General features: G+C 57.4%; 1 protein-coding gene across 3 annotated transcripts in view; it reads right to left on the reverse strand.

Annotated features, from left to right (window-relative positions):
• CASZ1 (castor zinc finger 1) overlaps positions 1 to 19,853 on the reverse strand; it is a 148,346-nt gene that overhangs the window by 46,224 nt on the left and 82,269 nt on the right. For 2 of the 3 annotated variants that reach the window (XM_057532100.1, XM_057532106.1), the window contains exons 1-2: positions 8,342 to 8,490; positions 7,864 to 7,902 (exon numbers count right to left, since the gene is read on the reverse strand). In XM_057532100.1, coding sequence (XP_057388083.1) covers positions 7,864 to 7,902; positions 8,342 to 8,390 — 88 coding nt within the window. In that variant the 5' untranslated portion in view covers positions 8,391 to 8,490. Of the gene's footprint in view, positions 1 to 7,863; positions 7,903 to 8,341; positions 8,491 to 19,853 lie in introns of those variants that run through there. The other variant, XM_057532103.1, reaches the window with a different exon arrangement.

Consider the following 19,853-nt stretch of genomic DNA (forward strand, 5'->3'; position numbering starts at 1 on the left):
ACCACAAATATGCTTTCTGATAAAGTTGGCAGAAAAAAGTTCTAGAGCTGGAAACAGTGTCAGAAAACATCCCCCACCCGCACAGTGTGAGGCTGCGAACAGGTCACACAACCAGCCGGCCAGAGTCCTGGGGGAGGCTTTTGTCGCTCTGGCTCTCACTTTTCTCCTTCCTGTTTTCCTTCCCAACATACAGCCTGTTGCCAGGGGACCAAGGGCTGGGGATGGCTCTAAGCGCGTACTGGGTCTTGGCCCCCAAAGGGCGCAGCCCCGAGGCAGGGGCGTGGGGAGCGGCCCTCTGTTTCCTCCTGCCAGGAGCTCTCTCAGTGGCCTCTGGAGGACGAGGCCGGGTGGCCTCTTACCTCTGCTTCTCTCTGGGCCGTCTCACCTCGCTGAGCCCCCTTCCCACCCGCCCGCCCTTCCTCTGTGCACATGGGCTTTAATGTTTTTATTACCTGTTTGACTCACTGCCTTATTGCTTCTCCCCTTAATGGGGCCGTAACCGTGGAAACAAGGAATAAACGGCCACCAGAAAATGAGATGATTAAACAGGTCACCCTGGCAAAACAAACTCAGCCAAGGAACCTCTGGGGGTGGGGAGGGTAGGCTCCTCCTCCCCTCACCCTTGGCCAGAAGGCTTGGACCAGACCCTGGACCAACGTCCCCGTCCCTGGAACTGGGGCAGATGCAGTGGGGCGCCCCCTGCCGGGCAGTGGGACACCTGGTCAATCCCTCCCCAGGCTCCCCTATCTCCCAGGCAGCCCTCCTGGCTGGCCTTGGGCCTTGAGCTCTTTGGCTGAGGGGTGGCAAGGAGGAAGGCACGGGCCTAGAGGGAGGTGAAGAGTAATGCCAAGGAGAAGATGCACTCCCTGGTGACACAAAGTTCTAGAATTCGCTCCCTGCTGGGCTTCCTGGATGCCTCCTCCTGTTTTCTCACTGGGCTGGAGTCCCCCACCCGATGCATCTCCTGCTCTCACGCAGTATATTCCCCGCCGCCCCCCCCCACCGCCGCCTCCAGGGGCCCCTTAGTTCATGGAGAAAGCCCTATACTAAAAGGCCAACGTACGTCAAGGTTCACCTCGGGAAGCTTTCCTCTGGGAACCCCACGCAACGTGTCTGTGTGGCTCCAAAGCCACATCCTGGACCAACCTGCTCCCACAAAGCCTCAGGTCAGAAGGCTACAAGAGAGGGCCCGCTTGACTTCAGGAAGGACTCCTTGGCCCCTTGGCACTGGCCAAGACTGTGGGTCCAGAAGAGCCCCCAGGAGGCAGCCCGTGGGAAGCTCTAAGAACAGACCCCACAGCCTGATCAGGAGCAGCCCAAACACCAGGCCAGGGGGCAGAGGTCCAAAGCCCTGGCAACGTGGGGTGGGCCTTAGTACGAGCCATCCCTTCCTTCTGGCCTCACTCCCTGCACTGCGTCTACCCAGCTGGGGGGGTCCTGGGACTGTAAGCAGGACCTAGAAAGGGTGAGCAAGCCACAGCGAGGTCCGCTGCGGGGAGACGGCGACGGGCCAGGGAGGAGATAGAGGGAAGTCCCGGACCACCCACTGGCTACTGCCCCCGCCCCCTCCAGGGCAGCAGACTGCGTGTGCAAGTGTGACCCCAAGGCAAGACACCCCTCGCCCCCAAACCCAGTCACGGTTAGCAGCTAATGGGGCCCTCCCATCAACCACTCACGCCTACCTTCATCCTTATGCCCACTTTCCCCCTTCGTGTCATCCCTCATCCCAGCCCCACTCCTTCCTGTAAACCAGGCGTAGAAAGCTCTCGAGGAGCGAAGGCCCAGGTCCCAAGGGAATCACCAAATGTTTCCTGCCTGCCTCCTGCTGCCCCCGCTAAGACGCTGGCGAGGCAGTTGGCGAAGAGGCACATCAGTCAATCAATTCCATCAGCACTAACAGTGGGAAGGCGCGAGACCAGCCCTGTACCGCGCTGGGAGGAGATGTGAACGCAGAGCGAACTCTAATAATGGTCACCATTACAAAAAGCAGTAGCAGAAGAAAGCAGGGTTCCTGGCCTTGGTCTCTTGGGGCAGCGTACAGAAGCCCGAGTGCCGCCCTGACACACCAACGTCATGGGTATAACCAGATACTCAGAGCAGCAGGTCCCCAGCCAACCTCTGATCTCTTGTCTCTTTCCAGGGCCAACTGGGTGTGAGGTGGCAAAGGGGGAGGGGCAAGAAGGTAGGCAGGAGGGTCTGGCTTTAGGGAGCTGGGCGGCCTGGGCCAGAAGAGGCAGAAAACTGTGGTTGCACAATGGGAAGCAGCCGGGGCGGTGGGTGGGCTGTGGGGTGGAGGAGGGAGAGGAGGACAAGGCAAGCGAGAGAAGAGGCTGGTGGAAGTCTAGAAGGTGTGAGTGATAACAGGAAACATCGTTTGTCTATCTCTATCTGTCCCAATACCTCCCATCCTCTGTCAAGTTCAAAGGCCACTCCTTCACAAAGCTCCCTGGGCTCTCGGCCCCAGCACTCCCACCTGGTGTGACAGATAAACGCACCTGTCTCCCTCCACCAGGCAGACCCCAGAAACCTGGGAAGGACCAGGCGGCCTTCATTTCTGCAGCTCCTACAGCGGGTGCTCCCCAGTGCTTACTGAATTGCAGACCTCACTACTTGCATGGGATTTCCTCCCCTTCAGGGCACGATATGTCCTGATGCGTCTGGGGTATGAGGATGCTATGCTGTGGTCAGGCAGCCAGAGGGGTGAACGCTGGACCACCAAGCTGTCACGTTTTCCAGTCAATCCCAGAGAAGCAGTCTCCTCTCCTCTGCTCGCTGGGACCACCAGCCCTCCTCCTCCTCCTCTTCCCTGGCTCCTTGCTCTTCCTGCTGTACTCTGGCCCAGCTACCCCGGAACAGCTGCTGCTTGCCGTGGGGACCCACAGGCTGTAATTACTACAGAGCAACTTCCTTCCCCCCTGAAGATGAGGAGGAGGAGAAGGAAAAGGAGGAGCAAGAGGAGACGTGGTAGCAGCCAGGGTGGTCGAGGTTTAAAAACCAGCTCAGGGAGGGCGGTGTAAAGGACAAGCCTTGGGGCCTGGGGTGGGGGAGTGAGGGTGGGGAGCAGGGGTAAAGAAATGGCCTGACTCTTCTGAGAACGGTGGGCCAGGCAGAGGAGGCTGACGGAGGGGGCAGGCGCATCACTAACCTGGCAGGGTCCAGGAAGAGGAGGAGCCTGGGCCCAGAGCCTCCTGGGTCCCACCCAATCCTCTGCCCAGGGACTTGAGCCAGGGGCAGCAGCTTTAATGAGGAGATGCTGCTGCCGTGACTCAGCCCTCCAAAGGTGCCTCCATTTATTTTATTTTTCCATCATAAAAACCCAAGCTGCAACTCAGCCAGATTCCCTGGCTCTGGGGGATGGGGGAACACCGGCAGTGACGGCGAAGCCCTCAGAGAGGTCTGACTAACTGGACCCAGTGCCCTTCTTAGACAGGAGAGTTCATGGGTTCCCCTGGTTGATCCCCAAGGGAAAAAGGGCCCGGGATGGGGTCCCTCTAGGGATCTTTCAGACCTGCCCTCACTGCCTCTGCCTCCTGTTGGAGAATGGCTACTCCAGGCCTTATATCTAGAGTTTTGCTCTGATTATCTTATAACCAGTGCCAGGGCTGGTTCAAGGGGCCACTTCGCAATCCAGAGCTGCCTGTCTCGAATGCTTTCTTCCAAAGAGAAGGTCCAAATGTGTGCTTCTCACCTCGTCCACTCAACCCGTCCCCCAAGATGCCCCACAGAACCCTCTCAGTAAAATCAGGTTGGGAGCTGGAGAACCAGAGACCTTAAAGGTCATCTGATGCTCACGCCCCTCCAAACGTCACAGCCAGCCTCTGTCTGAATGGTACCAGGAAACTCGCGAGTTCAGAGACAGCCCATTCTGTCCTTGGCTCTGACTGCTCCTTCCTGCCAAGATGGCACTGAAGCACCTACCCCCTGCAGCAGAGTGGCAAAACCGGTGCCCAACCTGACCGTAGGGACTGGCCCCAGCTTAGACTGGTTGAGTGGGTGTACCTGGCCAAGTAAAGGCTCGAGGAAGAAAAATTGAGGACAACCTGCTCTGGCCCAAACTCAGCATGGACTCTCTTCCTCCAGAAACAGCACAAGAACCTTCCCAGGCCCCAGTGTGACCAGAGCCAACAAGGTTCCTAGAAGCCTCCACTCCTGGCAAGGCCCTGGCCTAGAACCGGTGGCTCACAGCAGTCCTGAGAGTCTGGAGGTGGGCTGACACTCAGAGCAGCAACTTTGGGTTGGGGAAGGCAAATTCTTTGCTCTCTGGGGTCAGCTACTGCCTGGAAGAAGCCTGCGGCCTTTCCTCTCCCCTCCTCGAGACTGTGTCCGCGAAGCACGTGGCCAGCATGTGGACATCCCACTCCAAGAACCAGGCTACTAAGCCAACATGTCTCAGCTCCCTTGACCCCGTCATTCCTGGCCTCGTCCACAGCCGAGGCTGGGGGCCAGGATACAATGTGGGGTGGGGGTGGGGGGGTGGTCTGTACACAATGCAAGGGGGTCCAGGCCTGGAGTCCCAGCAGAGCTTATCCCAGGGAAAAATAAGCAGGCCGGGCGCAGTGAGCAGCACTGATCCCTCCCCCTGACTCACCTCGACAACACAGCTACAGCCACAGCGCCAAGTGGGCAGTGGTGCTCCTCACGGCTCCCCCTGTGGTCCCTGGTCAGCCCTTTGAACTTGCTCTCTTGCCTGTTTGGCCCTTTACCTGGCAGAGCCTACCTTGGATCCTCTGATGGACAGCTCTAGCCCTGGACAGCCCCTCCCCCTCTCCTCAAGACCTCCCTAGGGAGAGCGGGGGCAATTACAACCAGATCCTTAAGAATCAAGGGCAAGTTCCTTCTCAAAGCTCTACTGCTGTTTCAAAGCCATTTTTTGCCCTGGCCTCCAGTTTTTTTCAGGGCCTAGGAATCAGCCTAGCGGGGCCTAATCCTGGGGAGCTCCCCAACTGCAGCATGGATTTACCTGTGTCTGAAAGCTTCCTCCCTCCTCCCCTCCCCCTCCTGACTCCCTCCCCCAGGGAAATCACTCTAAAAGGGCCTAATGGAACTATGTCCTCCTCTCTTCCTCTCTCTCCTCCCTCCCTCCCTTTCTTTCTCTTTCCTTTTTTTTTTTATTAGCATTTGTGGAATTTATTCCCAAACTCTCCTAATCTTCCGTACACAACCATTTGATTTGCATAACCCAACCCCCTCTCATAAAAACTGGCTGCTAGTTTAATTAAAAAATGTAAATTTGCTGTCATCTCGGGGCCTGGTGAATTAGGACGACATCGGCATTTTTTATTGCTAAAGACGTCCAGATTGATCCAGCCCTTGGCTGAACTATGGTGGAAGAAAAGGGGTCCACATGGCCCCTGAGGGTCTTGAGGTCCTGCTGTCCCCTCCTGAGAAGCCCTGGTTCTCCCACCACTGAACTACTTATGGCTGCAGTGCTTCAGAACCTAGACCTGGAGTGATGTTAACCCACAACCCAACGCTTACTGGGTCCCTGGTGCCAGCAACCCTTTGGGGCCTGTGTCCCCAGCCTTGTCCTGTGCTAGAGAGGCCCTCGGCAGAAGCTGCCTGTGGTCCCCCAAAAGAAGAGAGCCCCTCATCACGTCAGCAATGAGCCCAGGCCAGAAACGAGGCCCCTGGCCCTGGCTGTGTGCAGAAGTACATCCCAGAGGTTGAGGAAAGATGAGCATGCAGTGAGCCCAGAGACAGGCTCAGAGGGGGATCTCAGAGCTCCCACCTGCTTCCCTTTTTTTGTGAAGAGGGGAAAAAGTGCTTTTCTTCTGAAGTTCTGAGATTAAGGGAAACTTTCAAGTTCGAAGAAAAGGCTGAGACGGTATCACCAGATGACTTCTCCAGGAAACAGTCAGACCTTTGACACCCTGGACCTCCCCTCACTGAGCAGCCAGAGTCCAGGCCTGGGTCCTGCTGGGAGGGCCCTGCTCCAGCTACGGGAGGGACCAGCTGACCACAGGGGCCCTTCTAACTTCTAGGAAAAGTTTCCAGAGCCTGTCCCTAGAGGGCTGGGAGAAGTAAGTGCTGGGAAAGATGCTACAAGATGTTCTGCCACCTGCAGGCCCAGGAGGCCCTGTCTCCAGTCAGGGACACCCTACGGAAGGGCTTTGGAGTTGTGCCCCGACAGCAGGTGGGTATAGGGCAGGAGGATGGACTCCAGCTCCACTTGGCATCTGGGTTAGAAGGAGGAAGCTGAGGGCCCGACTTCCAGCCGAGTAATGCCTAGGTCCCCTGTGCCTGCCCACAAGCAGAGGCTCACCTGCCCCAGGTAGGGGGTGGTGTGTTACCACCACTGGCCCATCTATAAGGTCTACTTCTTAGCTGGGATGGGGGGGGGGCCCATTTCTGAAGAAAGGGGGTGGGGCCTGAGAGGGAGGCGATGAGATACCTGATTAGAGGTGGGGGGGCTGCTTCTCTGTGGGAGTGAAGGGCAGGGAGGGGCAGGGTGGCAGCAGTGGCCTTAGACACCTTAACCACTTTGCCCAGCAGGGGTTGTTGCACCCTTCCTGGGCACAGAGGTCCCCAGGACCTCCACATCGAATTCTCCAAGATCACACCTGGCTGGACATAGTCTTAATATTCCTTCCCCAACAAACACACTTCCCTCCTTCCCAAAGCCACTGCCATGTCCTGTCACCCATCCTGGGCCCCCTAGTGCTGCCTCCTGCCCTCTCTGCCCACTCCCTTTTGACTTCAGGAAGTCAAATGTCAGCCCATGAATCCCAAGGGGCAATGCCATGAACTTGGGCCATTATAAACAACCACTCTAACAGCCACCCATACCACCTTCTATAAATGAAACAGAAGGGTTCAAAGATCAATCTCTATGAATTATGAACCTGTTTATCACTGACTTCTTTTAAAGACATTTAGCAAGAAGACAGCCTAGGATGAGGGTCCTGGTCAAAATACCATTTCAGTACATTTCAGTACAGAGGGCTAAGGGAAAGCCTGAAGAACGTAAAGTAAACCTCACTCTGGACTCAGATTGGAACCTCAGATGGGAAGAGAAGAGAAATGTTGAATACAATTAGATTAAAACCAATAAAACACCAAAATCTCAGGATAAACTCTGCTCCAGGCCAGCACTATGCTACGTGGGACCCTAACCTAGGCGCCATGCTAGGCCCCCCAAAACCCATACGTCCAAATTCAGTAGTTTGTCTGGTCTACCCTCTCCCAGGGTAGGGGCTAAGGGGGATTGGAGAGAGTCCTGGGCCCCTCACTTTGAACTGATAACAGCCGCCTCATCCCACGGATTCTCAGGTGAAAAATACTCATTAGCCATAATAAGCAGCTTGATCATCCGACACAGCCTTGTCCCACATAAATTAAATTCCTTTACCTTGAGAGAGTCGCCCCGAAACCAGACTAACCGCCTTTCCCAACAGGACGCTGCTTTCAAAAACTAAACCATCCCCCACTAAAAAAATAAAAACACACACCCCACAGCCAGACACACAGAGATCTTTGCTGGGGAAGAAAAAAAAAAAAAAACAGAAAAAACACGCAGCCGTTCAAAAAACACGGAGAACAAAAAACAAAAACCCCACGAAAACCCCCTAAATCCTCTCTCTGGGTGCCCCCCAGCTCCCTCTCCCCTAGGTTCTTTCACAATGACAAGCATCAAATTAGTCACAGTCACTAAGCAAGTAACAAATAATAACAATAATATCATCGGAAGCCTCACAATCCAGAAACCAAGGCAAGAAGCGCAGCCCGCACCAGACCCTCTCCAGACCAGCCCACCCCCCACCCCGCCCCGCTCAGCTGCTACCTCATTGGGCTAAAAATAATAACTTCCGTAAAAGAACCGAAAGAAAAGTGAAAGAGCCACCCCTGGTTCCCACCGGCCGGTACCTGCACCAAGATCCATTCTCCTCTCTTTGGTCCCAAACTCTTCGAGGAACGCCAAAAAAAGAAGAGGAAAGAAAAAAAATCTGTTTAGTCTCTCGCAGTGCCCCCCGCTACCCACCCCAGCTCTCCCCCTCCGCTCTCCGCACCCTCCCCCCATCGAGGGGCGGTCAAGTCCCCGGGCCTGGGGGAGAAATGAGAAGGGAGACCCGGAGGGAGAGCGAAAGTTTCTCCCTCCCGCCCCTCTCTCTCTGGCGCTCCGGCACTGCACACTCAAAGCAGCTCTTCTCTGCTCTCGAGTTTATTAAACTAAAAGAGAAACTATTTATAGACGCGCGCCGGGTCGGGGGGCCCGGCCGGCCCCCGAGGCCGAGGGGCGCCCCCGCCCGCGCCCGGCCCCGCTCCCGCCGCCCCCGCCCCCGCGCCAGGGTCGGAGCCCCGCGGCGGCGCCCCCTGCCCTCCCCCGCCCCACTCCCGTACTCACCATAGTCGGAGAGTCGAAAGCCGAATTCACTTAAATAATCAACTTTCATAATACTTAATTAATGCCTAATTGCGACTGATTACTCCCCGAATAACAAGTTGTTTTAAAGCCCTGATGTCATTGCTCCTGACGGTAACACTCAGGGTAACAGTTTGGCAGGAGGGAGCGGGCGGGCGGGCGGGAGCGGCCGGGGGCGCTGCCAGGCGCCGAGGTGATTGGCAGGGCGGCCGCGGCACCGCCTCCTCCCGGCCCGGCCCGCACCGCCCCGGCAGGTGAAAGAGCAGAGCTCTGCCCGCCCGCGCGCGCGCCCGCCCGCCCGCGGGAGGCTGTAGTGAATGGGCTCGCGCTCGCCCGCCCCGCGCCCGCTCCTTCACGCGCGCCTCCGTCTGTTCACTCCCGCGCGCGCGCTCCTCACACGCTCGCCCTCGCCCCGCGCCCGCTCCCTCACGCTCGTGCGCGCGGCCTCAGCGCACCGGCCCGGGCGGCCCGCCTTATTGGCTCAGCGACTGCCCAAACCTTAGACTTCGGAGGAGGGAGGCGGGGACTCGGCGCCCGGGGACGGGAGGGAGGGGGAGGCGGGAGGGGGGCGCGGCGGTCCGAGAGGACCCGGCGGCCCGCGCTCGCGCCCCCGCGCCCCCGCGCCAACTCTGGCCGGACGCCGGCGGGCGGGCGCGCGCTCGCACGCTCTCCTCGGCGCTCCGGCCCCGCGAGCGCGACTCGATGGCGGCCGCGCGCAGACTCACTCCCCGGCGCCGGCCGGCCGAGGGCTCGCGCCGCGCGCAGCCGAGCAAACTTTTCCGCGCCGGCGGGCGCAGGTGTGTGCGCCGCGGGGTCGCGCCCACCGAGCCGCGCGCCCTGGTGCGCCCCCCGGGCTCTGGGTGCTGGGGTACCAGGCGTTTTGTTTCCTCCCCATCCCTGAATCTCTTCCTGTTGCTGTTGGTGGTGGTGTTTTTTAGCTCTGAGGAGGAAAGACTCTGGGGCCTTGGGCCTGGGTGTCCCGGGGAACACTCGCATCGGCCTCGCGCTGTTCCGCACACCGTGCCCGCCGCAGGCTTCACGAGTGCGGGGACCCCCAGGGCTCCGCCACTTTGGTTTGGCTTCGCCTTTAAATGCGCCCTGGCTCCCCCGCCCCCACCCCGATTGCGGGTGGACCCCGGCTCCGCGCCACATCACTGCTCTCCAGGCCGTCCTCCTCCCGCTGCCCCGCAGTTCCGCCCCCAGCCCCGCAGTGGGGACGGCACCTCCTTCCTCCCTCACCCTGCCTTGGCCGCCTGTCCTCCGAGGGCCCCCACCACGGATCCGCGCTGTCACTTGGGCTGCCAACCGGCCCTCTTGCCTCTGCCACCTCCCATGCGGGGCCCTGGCAGACAGGGCACAGACAACCCTCAACCAAGGAGCCAGCGTCCTGCCACCTGCCCCTCTGACATCGCCGCATTTCCTGTCTGCCAGTTCATCGCTGGACCAGGGCAACTTCTTCTCTCCTTGCCCTCCTTTCCCCTCAGAGAAAGCACTTTGGTGTATCTTTCGGTCCCCAGATGTCCCTGCTGCAGCCAGATATGTTGAGATTCCTTAAATTTTAGTCATCTAAGTTACCCACTGGGTGGGGGGCAAGGAAGGAGGCAGGTAGGCGAGCAGGAAGGTGGGCAGTTTTGCTTGTGAAGTACCTGGATCTCACTGTCCCCAGCTCTCCCTCTGTCCCTTCTGCAGCCACCCTGCTGCCTTCCTCCCCTCTCCTGTTTCAGGGGAGGCCACACTGCCTTCAATGAGGGGAGGGGACCAGAACCCAGGCTTTCTTTTCTCTGGTCTTCTGGCAGCATTCAGCAAAATGGCGCTGGACTATTTTTGCAATATTTCCATTTTGCAAAGGGAAGGGCCCAGGGAGGCCTTGGGGCAAGTCAGGGAGTTAACAATCTACTCTTTTTCCCACGTTCCCCTTATTTTTCTTCTCCCTTTATTTACTTATTTACTTTTTAAATTGCACTTTAGTTCCAAATGGCCTCACAGGGAGATTAGCATCCCTCCCCCATTCGACTGCTCTCCCTGTTGCCTTCTTGGCAACCCCCATTCCTGCTTGTCACACAACCCTCTACCCTTCAGACCTGCCCCATGCCTATGGAGGACGAGTAGCTGGAGAGACCCAGGAGCTCTGAGTGTCCCCCAGCCCTAAAACCCTGAACAAGGGAGCAGAGCTCCTTAAACAAACCAAGCCCTGTGCTCCCCAGAGGCTGGTACAACTGCTGGCACTGGGCAACCAGGCAGCAAGGACCATGAGCTTCTCCCCAGGTGGGGTCTCAGAGAGGGCACTGCGGTGTCCAGGACTGCTCTGGAGTACACACATGCCGCTGGGTTCTCCCACCCATGACTCCCCAAAGCAAGGCTTACAGCTTTGGGTTGTAACAGCAGTCAGTCAAACCCAAATCCCAATCCTGAAGTGTCTGCTTCCCCATCGGAGCAACTGGGATGTAGAAGGAAGCCTGAAGACATAGGGGTAGAAGGGTGATTTCTGGGTGCGTCTGAAATGTGCACGTATGGGGAGCTCCCTGCATATGTGACCCACACAGCCTACGGGCTCCCTATGAATGTCCTTCTGGGCTTCTGCTGATGGTGGTCAGGGCATGGGAGGGCATGCCTTCCAGTCACTTACGCAGGGCCAACAGGATTGGCTGCACAATAACCTGGGGGCCTCTGGTGGACAAAGGCTGGAGAGGAATGGCTGAAGGGATAGAACTGAGAGAGTCGGAAGGAAGGCGGAACAGGCAGGGCGGGCGAGAGGGGCTCGCCAAGCACAGCCAGTGGTAGAGGGAGGCGTGAGCTGCCTGGAGAGCCTCAGCTCTGCCAAGACGATGGCCACCATCAGCCACTGCAGGCTTAAGAGACTCTGCCCAAGAGCGAGGGGCCTTCCTGAGAGGCACAGAAAATGAGGCCATCTTAGCATGTTATGATTTGAGATCTGAAAAGGCTGAGGCCGTGTCATGGAGGGGTCCCCCGATCTCTCTTTCTCTCCGTGTGTGTACTCATACCAAGGCCCAGAACCCTGGCACCTCTGAGCCTGTGGCCCATTTTGCCTTGCGAACCCTGATGTGGTAACACCTCTTCGGCCCTGAGGCCAGGCCACAGCTTCTGTGCCTCGGGCCCGGGGAATGGAAAGCCCAGTGCCACAATCCCTCCTGGTCTCGAGGTCCTGGGCCCAGAGCCACCAGCTCCTCCTCTCACACCCCGCCTCCAAGGGAAAACGTGGAGCCCTGCCCAGCAATGCCACCCACCAGGCCCCTCACACGGGTCCAGGGGAACCTGTCAGCTGTCCCAGGACAACCTTCCCTCACTGGCTCCCGGCGCCCTCGCATCCCCAGTTTGCCCACTCGTTCTCTCTCCCTCCCGAGCCCGGGGCCTTCTCACTCACCAGCCTACTTACACACCAGGTATCTCATGCTTTATCTGCTCTCATTTTGAATTTGTAACTTTCACATAAACTTGAACAAAGCTCCTTTTGTTCCTGCACCCCACCCCAGGATCCCAATAAACTGGTTCCCTCTGAGGCGACTGGGCCAGGACACAGGAGCCTTGGCCAGACGACTGCGGGTGCATGTGAGCAAGCATGTTCGCACCTGCGGGGGAGTCTGTGTGCCTGCGTGTGAGTGCACTCCCCAGGCAGGCGGCGGGAGGGGTCAGGGGGAGCCTTGAGTGAGCGAAGTGTGGATGGGAAGGATGGTGGGGATGGAGGGCAGAGCCCAGATGCCATGGCACGGGGATGGGATAGCCTGCCAGTAGGGCACGAGAGGTCATGGGCCCCAGATGGGTGGGTATCGGGGCAGGGGGTGAACGGGGATGAAGAGGAAACAAAGAGCAGAGAGGCACAGCAAAGTGGGTGGCGGAGCGACGGGCTGAGGCCGGGCTCGGGCTAAGTGTAAGGCAGATACAGGGATCGCATTATGGCGGTCTAGGGGCTGGCACGGCCGCACGCTCAGCCCCGTAATCCTGTTAGCCAGCAATCTCCATTCCGAAAGAGCTTCATTTCTTTGTGAATATTTGTAAACTAGATATCTAATGGAAAATTATAGGAAAATTATAGTGAAATTCATGACGGAGAAATCCGATTATCCCTAATTCAATTATGCCATCTTAGCCCACACAGCACATTTCCCATTTTTTTCCCATAAATACCGATGCCAGGGGTCCCGGTAATCAAATAAAATTGAAAATCATCTTCCCATTAAATTCAATTAGCCGCAATTTCTAAAGCCTATCAGAGATTTTAATTACTAAATTATAAAATTCTCCAATGCTAAATTGAAACCAAAAAAATTGCACATCCTTATATTTCAGAGAAAAAAAAGGGGGGCCAGCAAAATCCTCGGAAAATGCCCTACTCTCTGTGCCCGGCTCCAAAGCAGGTTCCCCACCTGGAGGGACAGCACACCGCTGCCTACTTGCCAGGTTGAGGACGAAGCCAGGGGGGCAGAGGAGAGGGCCCTGTCAGGGGAGGGGCTGAGGCGTATTAATTTTACAGAGGGGCAAAGCACACCTCCAACCCCAAGCAGCTGGAGCTGGGCTGGCCCCTGGAGAGGACCCGCATCCTCACTGGCTGTCCTGGCTCCTGAGATGCCCTCAACTTTGTCCCCCACGGACAGTGAGGTCTATAACTGCTACCTTCTTGGCCCGTGGACATGGCTCCGGCCCAGGTCACAGCTTGGCCTCAGGGCAGCAGACCAGAGGCAGCCGGCTTCTTACTCATTTGCCGGCTCTCTGACCACCCAGCCGGGCCCCCCAGATGGCCTGGGCTGGGTCAGAGGTGGGAGTAGGACGGAACCCCATGTTGAGGGTGGCCAGATATCATGGGAGGGTTCCGTGGCCCCGAGCCTTCTCCAGAGCATTCCCAGGAGCCATGGGTCCTGGCTGTGTACCAGCCTCCTGAGAGAAGAGCTGGGGATGGACATGGCCCAAATTTGGCCTCTCCCTGTACTTCCAGCTCATTCCTTGTTCTTACCCTCTTCTGGGAAGCCGACTGGCTGAACTGGCCAGAAGGAATACCCTTGCCCCGCGGGAGAGCTCACTCTTTCGCCCCCATCTCCTTTTAGGGAAGTGTTGGCCATAACCCCAACGGTAGCCCCTCCTCTCTCACCGCCCCCCCCCCCGCCCCAGCAGGCCACTTACCCAACTCTAAAGCCTGCTCTAGGAGTCAGAAGAGCCTGGGGAGGTGGCACCGGTGGTAGCATAAAGGGACCTTAGATCTGAAACCCAAGGTGGGTGGCTGGGTGGGCAGCTGCTGGGCCCGGCAGTTTCAGGGCAGCCAGGAGCCGAGCTGCCAGCAGCCAAGCTGCCAGCAGCCCAGCACCCAGGGAGCAGGGAGCAGGTTTAATTTGCCAGGCAGTCAGGAGTGCCAGCAGGGGAGGCACCCGCAAACAAAACAAAAACAAAAAAGTTAATTATCTTTGGCTTTTTCTTAATAAATATCCAAACTGGCCCGGCCGGATCCTCCGCTTTGGAGGGAGAGAGAAGAAGGAGGAAAAAACCCCAAACCAAATCCAACAGACTCATTCTCTACCTTTCCCTTTGTCTCTCATCCTTGTATTTCTCTCTTATCAGAGGCAGTAAGTTTCACATTAATTCCCAAATTTTGCAAGTGCAAGAGTGTGGTCACAAAAAGTTGTTTTGTTTTTTTTTTTAAAGTTTTGGGGTGGGAAAGTGGGCATGTGAAGAAGAAAGAGGCAGGCAGGAGGAAAAAAGGCGAGAAGAAACAGGACAGAAGCAGAGGGAGTGAGAAAAAGACAGAAGGAAAGAGAGAGAAGAAAAAACAGAGAAAGTGTGATGCGGGGAACTGAGCTCGTTGCATTGCCCCCAAGGACACGGCCCAGCCTGTGGCCCCAACCTGGGCAGGGACCTTTTCTGGAATGTTATGTTGGCATTTTATTTCGGTTGCAATTATCAGCTGCAGGAGATAATGGGGATTTTTCATCTTAAAGCTCCAAACCACCCAGGTCTCATTGGCCACTTGGGCTCCCCCGCTGCTGCGAGTTCGTGTGCCAGCCCTCCCTTCCAGGAGCTTGGCTGGGGAAGAGGGGAGGTTGGCTGTCCTTCTGAGGCGTGTGACTTTTTCTATGTGGAATCCCAAGTATACCTGGGGAGAGAGATGCGTGTTGCCACCTGGGCCTACGTGTTTGCATGGTGCTCATACACGCCTGAGCCCATGCTGTTAGAAACATCTGGTAGGGCACGTGGTGGGGGTTAGGCAGCCAGGACATCGGGCAGTCCCTCACAGAGCACGGGCGCTGGAGTCCCACTACCTGGGTTCAAACCCTAGCTCTATCTCTCGCCAGCTGTGCAACCTCAATCAAGTCACTGACCCTCTCTGAGCCTCCATTTTCTCAGCATCACAGTCAATAATAAACAGTGATTGCCGAGGGCTGAGGGTAGGGGAGAATGGGGAGTGACTGCTAGTGAGTACGGGCTTTCCTTCTGGGGTGATGGAGATAGTCTAAAATTAGATAGTGGTGATGGTGGCACAACCTTGGGAATATACTAAAAACCACTGAACTGTACACTTGGTATGTGAATTATGTCTCAATAAAGTGGTTATAAAAAAGTGGGGATAAAGAGGGGGAATGATAACAGCACTTACTGCACCGAGCTGTCATAAGGGCATACAGAGCACGTAGCCTGGCACAGAGTAACACTCACTAAGGATTCACGAGTAGTCACTCATATGGATCGTGGAGGATGGGCTGGCATCCTGGGGCCTGGGCTGGTATCCATGAACTCATACTGCTGGGGCTTACAAATGTCTACCTGGGGCCTTGGGGCAGGGCCAGCAGGTTGTCAAGCAGCTGAGCTGCCCGCCCCCAGTACTTGGTTGGGGCTCCTGGGTGACTGCTCCCTAGCAGGGATGGGAGAGTGCATGGCCCTCCTCCTGCCTCCCCGCCCGCGTCCCTGGAGAGGAGGCTGCCCACCGTGGCAGGCAGACTCTGTGCTCACTCTCCTCGTCTCACAGAGCACTCATATTTTCCATGTGCAGCAGACCGTGAATTCACCTTCATACTAGTTACAGGGTTATTTAGCTTCTCCTGACACTGACAATCACCAAACTTTAATTCGCTGCTCGGTTTCTCCCTGCTGCGCCCTCTGCCCACCCCCAAAATCACTGGGAGAGGATGGGAAGAACGTAGGTCTGGCCCCCTCTTGCCAAAGCCTGCCCTTCGGAGTGATGGAGCGATGGGAGGAGGGGGGTTGGTCAGAAGGAGAAGATGATGGGCAGAGGGCGGAGAGAGAGAGCAGTACGAGACAGAAGAAGTATCACCAGGGCTAAGGGGAGCTTCCATCCTGCTCCTCTGGCCTGACACTAATGTATTCAACCTGACGTCCATCCCGTTATGAATGAAGACTCAGCTGACTGGGCTGCGGGTCTGAGGGCTGGCAGCCCTGGCCAGGACCTCCGGGGCCAGGACTCACTGAGATCCCAGGACCAGGCAGCTGGCATGGGCTGGCTCCTCTGCCTGATGCTGGACGAGCAGGTGCCCATCTGGGAACTCACCAGAGGGAGCCCATTCTTACCAACCTGAGAAGCCAGCTCTCATTTCCTCCCGCCTCTCCCGTGCCAGTCTCCTGTCAGGCCAAGCCCTCCTGCCCTGTAGAAGTTTCTCTCTGGCTTACAGCCCTGTTGCCGGGATCACGTCTCTCTTCCTTTGATAAAGCCAGGGGGGTCTGCTCAAAGCTACTGACAAGCATCAGATGAGAAACAGAGACTGAGACATCGCCCACCAAGGATCCCAATCACACAATCCTGGGACAGTGTAGGAGCCAGGGCCCAAATGTGGCCACGAGTCTGCTTCCTCGCCCAGTGGGAGGGGCCGCTGCTGCCCTGAGCACCCAGGCCAGCCCCAGCAGGGTCTTTGTCTCTCTTCCCTTGCCTTCGACAGATCCCCTTCTTTCTGTCTCCTCTGCACTCCCACACCTTTCCAGGAGTGGGCCCAGCTTCCAGAAGATCCAAAGAGGCCTCTGGTTAGCTCAGGGGCCAGGCAAGCCCAGAGATCTCAGACTCTTCCTCTCAGCTACTCTCCACCTCCTGAAGTGGTCACCATCACCTTTCCCCAAAGCCTCCCGGGCAAGCGAGGTTTCCTCTGAGGACCATTTGGTGGAAACAGGGGACTCTCTTATTCGCCAAATCCAAGCTGGCTCCATCAGCCACTCATTGGGCGGACAGTCCAGGAGCAGAGAGACTCACAAGGCAAGGACCTGGGGGGCTCGCAAAAGCAGAGGCAGGTCCGGGGGCAGAGCCAGGAGGGGAGAGGCAGGGAAATCCACTGATAGGTCCAAGCTCTGCCTGCTTCCTCCCAGCCCTATTCCACTGCCCCACCCCTGCTGGCAGGGGAAGTGGCCACGGTGGCCTGGGCAAGAGAGATGTCAACGGGAGCGATGGCAGAGATGGGAGAAGGGGCTTGTTGACTGCAAACTGTCCATTATGGCTCAGATTATAAGCATATTGCGCAGGGCTCTCTGCACGATGCCGAGGAAATCCAATACGCTGAAAGGTTAATGCAATCAATTAGGGTGACAAGGAAGTAAAGTAAAGCTTTCGGAGTAGATGAAAAGGAGAGAGAGGGAGAAAGAAAGAGCGCCATGGAGTTGGGGGTGGCAGTACGGGCGGTGGGAAGGTGAGGAGGAAGAGAAACTAATGGGATGCAGAGAGAAGGCTTGGAGGGGAAAACAGATCTACAAAGGGCCAGGAGCCCGCGAAAAGAGGACAGTAAGAGAGACGGCAGCAGAAGCAGCAGGAAAGGGCAACTAGTGAGCTGTGCGGGGACCCGGCTCCCAGCCCGTCTCAGACCCCTGACTGCTGCGCAGCTTCAATTTCCTTCCCGCTCCCCCCTTCCCCCTCCCTGCCAGCCTTTCCTCTAGGGCTTGGAGCCTGGCTCCCAGATTAGCTCACAGCGCTAGTCATGTGCAGCCTTGGTCCCTGCCCCTGTACTGAGCGTGTGCCCACCATGTAACGTCCAGGGCCTTCTCCACAGAACTGCAGACTGGGTCCCAATTGCCCCAGAATGGGCCCAAGTTCAGACCCGGACCCTTCCCTTGGCTTGCTTTGCTCTCAGCAGACCCCACAGCTTTCCCCTACGCATCCTAGTTCGTACTTGCAACAAGCCTGCAAAGCAGACAGCGTGGTGGTCAGGGCTCCGTTTTACAGATAGAGAAACTGGTGCTCGAGAGGTTATGCGACTTCCCAGGGCCCTGCAGCAGACATGGAGGACCCGGGACCGACCTGAGAACTCCAGTGACTCCCCGTCCACCACCCGTGCGGTATTTTCTTCCACGGCCCTCGCTCAAGCGAGGAGCCTCAGCTTCTCCAAGGTGAGGGACTCAGTGGTCCCGGGGCAGGGGTGGGGGACTGCATGGAACCAGCCTAGGGATGACTGCTGGCTCCTACGTGCATGGTGGAGACCCAGGCTCTGGCAGGTGAAAAGGAATGAAGGAAGGAGGGAACGCAGGCGCTGCCTACCTGTCAGGCCCCGGGCTAGACACCTTACGGCCCCATTAACTCACTCGCTTGTCCCAATAACCCTGCAAAGTAGATATTCTGCTCACCTTGCAGAAGAGGAAACTGTGGATCTGAGAACTTGCTAAAGGCTACAGGATGGAGACACAAGGCTCCTGGATGCTGGGAGCAAGAGATCTGAGGAGACAGTGGCTGTCAAGGAGAGGACAAGCCGGGACTTCTAGGTAGGTGGGACTGAGCAGGAGATGAGGTCCTACAAAGAGCAGAGAGAGAAAGGGCAGCCCCAAAGGGACCAGGAGTGCAAGCAGCCCCGCAACCTCAGGGACAGGCCTGGGCCCCTCAGAGCAAGACACGAGCACAGAGCAGGATGATGGTTGCACAGCACTGTGAACGTACTTAATGCTAGGGAACTGCACACTTAAAAATGGTTACAATGGTAAATTTCATGGTGTGTATATTTTACCACTGGAAAAAAAAAAAAAAAAGAGCAGAGGGCAGGAGCCAGAAACCCCAGAGGGAGAGACAATAAACTTTTCCTATAAAGGGCCAGATAAATATTCTAGGCTTTTCAGGCCAAACATGCTCTGTTGTAGCTACTCAGCTCTGCCATCATAGAGTGAAAGCAGCCATAACTGATATGCAGATGAGCGGGTGTGGCTGTGTTCCAATAAAACTTTATTTACAAAAACAGGCAGTGGGCCAAATTTGGCCCTCTGGTCATACTTTGCCAAACGTTGCTCCAGAGAATGGAAGCACCTGGGGCTGACTTTCAGGACAGAAGTAGCCAATCTGAACCTTGCCAAGAAGTGGAAGGAAGGGCTGGGCAGAGGGTTCAGGAGGAAATCAGGTTCTCATTACCAGCAGAGGGTGGAGAAAAAGAAGGGAAAGAGAACAAGGGCTGGATGGGAAACAGATGTCCAGGAACCGGTCCATCCCAGCTCCCAGCATCCTAAGCCCTCCACTGTGCTTCAGAGTCTCAGGGATGATATGAAGGGGTGGAGAGTTGAAGCTCTCAACATGCTAGGAGTCTTGATGCCAGGAGAGAGGTGTTGGGTTCTGGCTAAGAGAGGACGGGAGTGGGGCAGCAGCAGGGTCAGGCTGGCCAGAAGGGATGCCAGGGGAGAGAAAGGCGAGGAGAGAGGCCCAGGGAGCAGAGCTGTAACCAGGGTGGTGCTGGCGGCAAAGGGAGGAATCCACAGGCCCCAGTGAGAGCGCAGGGCGCGGGCCGGGCCTGCCCTACACCGGCCGCCTCTGATCACGTTTTCAGGGCCACTGCCCGCCGGCACAGACAATGCTGGGGGAGCCTTTGAAGTCCGAAAGGGATGCCGCGGTGGGAGCCTCGCGAATCTCCTCCCTTCCCCCATCCTCCCGGGGGAGGGGGCCAGCAGGACAAAACCCAGAGCCGGTCACAGCCGGGCCCCCGAAATGCGAAATGCGTGAGACAAAGGGAAAACAAACAGGTTTGGAGCCAGGCGCACGGTGCCGTGTCTGTCCCCCGCCCCGCCGAGCACGGATGATGGATGGCTGCAGCCAGCCAGCTCGCCCGCCGGGCAGGCCCCGCTATTTACATAACACTGGCGTTCCACCGGTCACCTCTGACACAGCGCTGCCTGGGGCCGAGGCCCGGTGGCCCCGAGGTTCCTCGAGCCACCCGAGAACTGAGACAGCCTGTGAAGGCCCGGCCAGGCCAGGGGAGCCCAGTGCCCGGGGAAGGGAAGGGCAGCAGCCTGGTCTGGGCTCAGGGCCTGGGGCCTCCTCCCTGCCAGCCTCCCACGGAAGAAGGAGGGCCGGGAGCTTCCCAGGAGAGAGGACTTCTAGGGCTTTCAAGTCCACGCGGTTCCCCAAGCACGAGCTACAAGCAGAGCTTCCAGGGAGAGCTGGCAGCAGCCACAGCGGGCAGACAGCACTGCGGAGAGCTGGGCACGGTACTGCCGGGCGGCTGAGCCCTGGCACCACAGATGCCCCTTTGCCTCATGCTGCCTTGAACACATTCCAAGCCCAGAGTCAGCGATCCACGGGTCCCCAGCC

The sequence above is a fragment of the Balaenoptera acutorostrata genome, chromosome 1, assembly GCF_949987535.1.
Source record: "Balaenoptera acutorostrata chromosome 1, mBalAcu1.1, whole genome shotgun sequence".
NCBI classification, from domain to species: domain Eukaryota; kingdom Metazoa; phylum Chordata; class Mammalia; order Artiodactyla; family Balaenopteridae; genus Balaenoptera; species Balaenoptera acutorostrata.